This window comes from Bos indicus, chromosome 11, assembly GCF_029378745.1.
Source record: "Bos indicus isolate NIAB-ARS_2022 breed Sahiwal x Tharparkar chromosome 11, NIAB-ARS_B.indTharparkar_mat_pri_1.0, whole genome shotgun sequence".
Taxonomy (NCBI): Eukaryota; Metazoa; Chordata; class Mammalia; order Artiodactyla; family Bovidae; genus Bos; species Bos indicus.
The window spans coordinates 63,112,199-63,118,896 of record NC_091770.1 but is presented as its reverse complement, the minus strand read 5'-3'; the positions used below and the strand labels follow the sequence as shown (position 1 = coordinate 63,118,896).

At 43.6% G+C, this 6,698-nt stretch overlaps 1 protein-coding gene across 1 annotated transcript; it reads right to left on the bottom strand.

The window, feature by feature from the left end:
* Window positions 1–5,635: 5,635 nt before the first annotated feature.
* Window positions 5,636–6,279, bottom strand: LOC109565578 (thymosin beta-4). The gene has a single exon (XM_070798880.1). The coding sequence runs from the start codon at window positions 6,188–6,190 to the stop codon at window positions 6,056–6,058; it is 135 nt and encodes a 44-aa protein (XP_070654981.1). The 5' UTR covers window positions 6,191–6,279; the 3' UTR covers window positions 5,636–6,055.
* Window positions 6,280–6,698: the final 419 nt, after the last annotated feature.

The window sequence follows — 6,698 nt, the reverse complement described above, 5'->3', positions numbered from 1 at the left end:
TCATATATCATAGCTCACCCTTTTAAAGTATACTGTCTAGTGGCTTTTAATATATTTATAGAGTTCTGTAACCATCACCACTAATTCACAGAACATTTTCATCACCCCATAAAGAAATCCCATTTATCCCCCAGCCTCTGGCAATTGACTTTCTGTCTCCACGGACCTGCCTGTTCTGGACATCTTTTCAATGAAATCATATAATATGTAGTCTTTTGTGCCTGGCTTCTTTCATTTAGCATAATGTTCCAAAGTTTATCCATGTTGTAGCATGTATTGGAACATTTTACGGCCAAATAATGACCCATTGTATGGATATATATGACATTTAATTTATCCATTCATCAGGTGATGGATATTTCAGTTGCTTCTGCTTCTTGGCTATTATGACTAATTCTGCTATGCACATACCTATGAGTAGAATTGCTGAATCTCATGGTAACCCTATATTTAACTTATTGAGAAACTGCCCAACTGTTTGCCAAAATTACGGCACAATTTTATATTCATTTAGCAATATAGGAGCGGAGAAAGCAATGGCAACCCACTCCAGTACTCTTGCCTGGAGAATCCCAGGGACGACGGAGCCTGGTGGGCTGCCATCTCTGGGGTCGCACAGAGTCGGACACGACTGAAGTGATTTAGCAGCAGCAGCAGCAGCAGCAGGTCTGAAACAAAGGCCAGATTAAAGTCTCCATTTTTACACAGAAAAATCTCAGCCCACAAATCAATAAGTCTGTGAAGCAGCCACTTGAGTTGGAATACAAGAACCCTATTCATGATTTTATCACCACCAATTGATGGTATCCCACTCGGGGGACGTGGACTCACTTGCTTCCTCTTTGCCACGGAAACGGTCATCCTTTAAGTGGAAATGTTCCTTCGTTAACGTGTTACTTTCAGGTGAAAAAGCTCCTGTTTCCTGCAGCGATCAGGGGCAGGTCTCTTTGATTACTTTTGTCTTATGTGCTTCCTATCACATCAGGGTTGAATAAATACCCAGAAAGCCAGGCTGGGAGAAGAGGCTGTCTGTGTCACAGCCCACGTACGGCCCCCTCTGGAGGCTGGGCTCCCTTGTCGTCTCCAGCTGGCTCTCCTGCTTGACCAGGCTTCTCTGTGAAAGGTTAATAGAGCACACACAGCCCTGGGCAGCATTTGGAAACTAAAGAGAAATACATACAGTGAAAGAAATAAAACTTGGCAATAATTGTATAGATCTGTGTTGCCTACATTTTAAAAAACTATGTCTTCTTTGCTGCTAAGGCGCTTCAGTCGTGTCCGACTCTGTGCGACCCCATAGACGGCAGCCCACAAGGCTCCCCCGTCCCTGGGATTCTCCAGGCAAGAACACTGGAGTGGGTTGCCATTTCCTTCTCCAATGCATGAAAGTGAAAAGTGAAAGTGAAGTCGTTGAGTCTTGTCTGACTCTCAGCGACCCCATGGACTGCAGCCTACCAGGCTCCTCGGTCCATGGGATTTTCCAGGCAAGAGTGCTGGAGTGGGGTGCCATTGCCTTCTTTAGATTAACATAAAAACCTCAAGGCCACTCCCCACCTAAGATTCTGATACATTGAGGAGAATCTGTTATCTGTGTTTCCACTTTGCAAGAATATTTTATTGAATTTCATTTTCTATTCTTTTGAAGATAAATTTTCCAAATATAAAATCATATTATGTGCTCCCCTGGTAGTGCAATGGTTAACAATCTGCCTGCCAATGCAGGGGACACAGGTTTGATCCCTGGTCCAGGAAGATCCCACGTGCCATGGGGTAAATGAGCCCATGCACTGCAGCTACTGAAGCATTTATGCCTCGAGCCTGTGCTCCACAAGATAAGCCACCTCAGTGAAAAGGCTGCGCACTGCCACTAAACAGTAACCCCTGCTCACTACACCAAGAGAAAGCCCTCGCAAAGCAGTGAAGGCCCAGCACAGCAAAAAAAAAATAAAAGATTAAAAAATTATGCTGTAAACTTGAATATTCCTTTAAAAAATGCCCATGTTTTCGCATGCATTAGAAGTATTCCCCGCTAAGGACAGACACCCTGAGAATCTGGGCACTCCAGCATAGACTCTGACAAATAGGTGATTTGGCATATTGATTCAGATAGAAACGTTGGAGCCCAACAAACATTAAGTTTGTATCCAGGTGCTGCCGTTCAATAAGTGTGTGGCCTCAGATTTTTTTTTTTCTTCATTTCTAAAGTAGGAACATCAAGTACAGTACTACCTATTCCACAGGTGTCGCCAGGGAAAGCCAGATCAGGTAATGCACACGGAACACGGGCAGCGGGCACATAAGGAGTACGCAGGCAGTGGAAGCCACATCAAAACCTATGCCCAACATAGAATACAACCAGTGACCCCGTGGAACCGAGAATTTTCACAGTGTATTAGTTTCACATCTTAATTTCTTTGGGTTTCTCCGCTTCCTCTTTTAAAAAGGACCTCACACCCACTTGTTTTTCTAGAAGAGGATGACCATAGACCAAAAAAGAGATTAAGAGGTTTCACATGAGTTCTTCTCGGAAACAGAGCCAAGCCCATGAAACACTATTTCCACCGAGTCTCTGAACACTGGAACGGTAGATTGGCAGGAATGGAAGGGACCACAGAGAATGTCACTCTCACCTGGCTCATGAAGACACTGAGACCCAGAGAGGTGAAGGTCCCAGAGCTAGCAGTACAGCCTGTGTGAACAGCACCTCCTAGAGTTGTGCAGTGCACAGCCATCACCAATGCAGCCACACGGCCCTCACGTCCTCCTGGGCACAGTGATGGAGTGAGGTGGTCCATTCAGAGGGTATCTCAGCACTTCTGGGGACGCTGGCATATTGACTCCCACATTTTCCCCACTCCCTGGAATAATGAAGCCCAAGAAGCTGTGGTATAGCCACCGAGGGAGAGTCTGCCTGAGCAGAGAGGTCATCTGCAGGCCAGAGGTGGAAGAAGAGATACAGAAGATAGGTGGCTTTGTTCCGGCCCCATAACGTAGCCCTACCTGAACATAGATCTACACCCATAGACTGCTTTCTGCTCAATTGTTTGAGCCAGTAAGTGTTAGTCGTTCTGTTACTTGCTGCTTCTGCTGCTGCTGTTTAGTCACTAAGTCATGTCTGACTCTTTACGACCCCATGGACAATAGCCCCCAGGTTCCTCTGTCCGTGAGATTTCCCAGGCAAGAATACTGGAGTGGGTAGCCATTACCTTCTCCAGGGGATCTTCCTGACCCAGGGATCAAACGGGCGTCTCCTGCATTGGCAGGCAGATTTTTTTACCAGGGCAGCCCTTCTGTCACTTGCTGTCTTATTATAATTAACAGAGGGGCTCAAAGTGCTATGAAGGTCCAGGCAGGAAAATTTCAGATCATAAAAGCCTTCCTGGACCAGGTTACATCAGAGAAAGATCTGAAAGGAAGATGGGTTGTAGACATGGTGGGAAGGGAGAGACAATTCAGGCAAGAAAAAGACCTTGAACAGATGCCCGAGACAGGCAAGCCTGTGGTAGGAGTGTTCAGGGAAATAGGCTGGAACAGTGGGTACCTGAGGGAGTAATGGGAATTAGATTGAAGATGCAGTCTCCCACCAGTCTGTGAAGTTTGCTCTTCTGTGTGTAGTTAACAAGGAGTAGAAAAATCAAAGTTGGGTTTCAGAATTAATTCAGTGAAGGAGAGAGATGAGAATGAAATAAGAGAACTGTTAGGGAGGCTATTTGTAATCGTCTAAGGAAGACAGTCCATGGCTTCTAGGGTGCCCACAGTCCTGATTTGCCCAGAACCAAGGGATTTCCCCGGATGTTGGACTTTCAGTGCTAACAATGGGACAGTCAGGGAAATTGGGATGGTTGATCACCTGAAACTGTAAAGGAAAAGACTGATAGATTTCACTGAGTAAAAATAACATATGACCTAAAAGATAGGAAATAGTCTAGATACATCAAATTTTCAATGTTTCTCTGTGGAAAAAAAATTAAATGAGACTTCTTGACTCCTACTATCCAGCTTCCCTGTGCCCTGGAATCCTTCATCACCAGGTGATGAATTCCCAAATTTCCACATCCTACTTTAATCAAAACCATTCATATCTTCAGCACTCTCTTGCTCTTTCAGAGCGCTCCAATATCTTCATCGTTCCTCTTTCTCCCTTCTGTCTTCACCTCCTTCTTTATCTAGCGACCACTCCAACCAACTTAGTCCATGTCATATTTCTGGTTCTCTGCCCTTGGCAAAACTTTGGACTCTGGATCAGTTCCAGCATCTACGCCCCTTCTACATAAAGGCTGTAGATAGACCTTGGATGAATGCTCAACGCCATCCATCAGTGAGTCTTTCTGTTCCTCTCTCCCACTTCCCCACATGACTCTTCAAGTGCTGCCCTACCACGGATATAGCTGCATGACGCCGGGCCAGTTGTGAGGATTCTGTATTAACATGCAGAAATGCTTAGCACAGTGCTTGGCATGTGGTAGGTACCCCCAGGAGTGTTAGCTTTTACTCACACAAGGAGTTTGACTTCACTCTTAGGAGGACTGATTCATTGTCTCAAGTAGTCTAGGTCACAGCACTCTGGTGTTCAACACATCAGTCACAGGACACGAAATCACTGTGCAAAATTTACTTTTGCAAAGACTTAAACAGACCTTTTGTCAAGTAAGGTAGAAATAAGCTCGTGAGAGGCTGCTCAACATCACTAGTCATTAGGGAAATGCAAATTAAAACTGCAATTGTCTCCACTACACACATATTAGAATGTCTAAAAGTTTAAAAACCAATCTTACCAGGATGGGCAAGAATGTGGAGGAATTAGATCTCTTATACACTGCTGGTGGGAATGTAAAATGTTTAGAAAAACAGTTTCTATTTTCATTTTCTGGCAATTTCTTAAAATGTTAAACATACATCTACCCTAAGACCTAGCCACTCCCTCCTAGGTATTTAGACACGAGAAAAGGAAGCATGTGCCCATCCAAAGATGTGTACACAGATGACTAGAGCAGCTTTAACTGTAATAACTCAAAGCTGAAAACAACCCAAATGATCCTCAAAAGGGACATGGATGCACAAACAACTTGAGTATATCCATGCTACGAATCTAATCTTCAGCGATAAAAAAGAATAGACTACTGATACAACAATATGGATAATTCACAAAATTATTATGCTGAGTGAAAGAAGCTAGAAGAGTACATACTGCACAATTCCATTTGCACAACATTATAGAAAATGCAAACTAACCTATAATGATAGAAAACAAGTCAATGATTGTTGGTAAGTAAGGAGAGAGGTGAAGAGGGACAGGAGTAAGTAATTACAAATGGACTTGAGAAAACTTTTGAGGGTGATGAATGCATTATCCTAATTGTGGTGGTGGTTTCATGCATCTATATATCTGTCAAAACTTGCCAAATTGCACACTTTAAAGATATGTTCTTTGTGTGAGAATTATACCTTAACAAAGCTATTAAAAACTCACTTTTGCCGATTAAGCGTCTCAGCTTTTAGGAATACCAGTTGCACAAGGGAAGCTGGCTGCCTTGGATGTAAAATGAGTGCCACCTTGTTGCTTAAACACCCCAAACAAGGGAAATAAAGAGATCGGACAAAAATCAACAAGAATGTAGAATTACTGTTTGGAAAATTTTTTTTTTTTCAGGTTTTAAAACTTTTTATTTGCATAATAAAAAAATTGTGCATTCCAATAATTAAAATCATTTGAACAACAACAAAAAAATGGCACTCTGATTAAACTGCATTTTACAGCCCGCAGAACACCTTGGACCAGCTTTTTACTCTAGATTTCACTGTCGTCCCACCCAGCTTCCTCCTTCACCAACATGCAAGTTCTTTTCCTTCCCTGCCAGCCACACAGGCAGATGGGAGAGGCAGGCGCGGCCTACGTTGTCAGTAGTTCTCCATTCTTTGATGTGAAAAGGGGTAGCACAGTCATTTAAACTCGATCCAACCTCTTTGCATCTTACAAAGTTAAACAGCTAAAAGAAGTAAAATAAGAAGGCAATGCTTGTGGAATGTACAGTGCATACTGGCGGCGCACGCTTCATTACGACTCGCCTGCTTGCTTCTCCTGTTCAATCGTTTCTTTCGAAGGCAGTGGATTTTTCTCTTGCGTTTCCGTTTTCTTCAATTTCGACTTATCGAACTTCTCAATCTCAGCCATATCGGGTTTGTCAGACATGGTTGCAGAGGGCGCGGAGCGAACTGCGAGCGAGTGAAGTCGAATCTGCGCTGTGGCCGCCGCGAGTGGAAAATATTTCTTATAGTTCTGATCTTATGACTGCATCCAGAATAAACCCCTAAGATACATATTTTGCAATGCTAAAATATTTGCCCTTTGAACAGGCTTGAATGGATTATTTTTCTAAACGATAATTATACATTAGTTTAACAATGTGAGTGCGTGCTCAGTTGTGTCCGACTCTTTGTGATCCCGTGGACTGTAGCCTGCCAGGTTCCTCTGTCCATGGAATTTTCCAGGCAAGGATACTGGATTGCCATTTCCTCCTCCAGGGGATCTTCCTGACCCAGAGATCAAACCCGCATCTCTTGTATCTCCTGCATTGGCAGGCAGATTCTTTACCACTGAGCCACCTGGGAAGCCGCAGTTTGACAATAAACCTGAGATTAAGAGAAATATAAAATTCCCTGGTGGCTCAGACAGTAAAGAATCAGTCTGCAATGCAGGA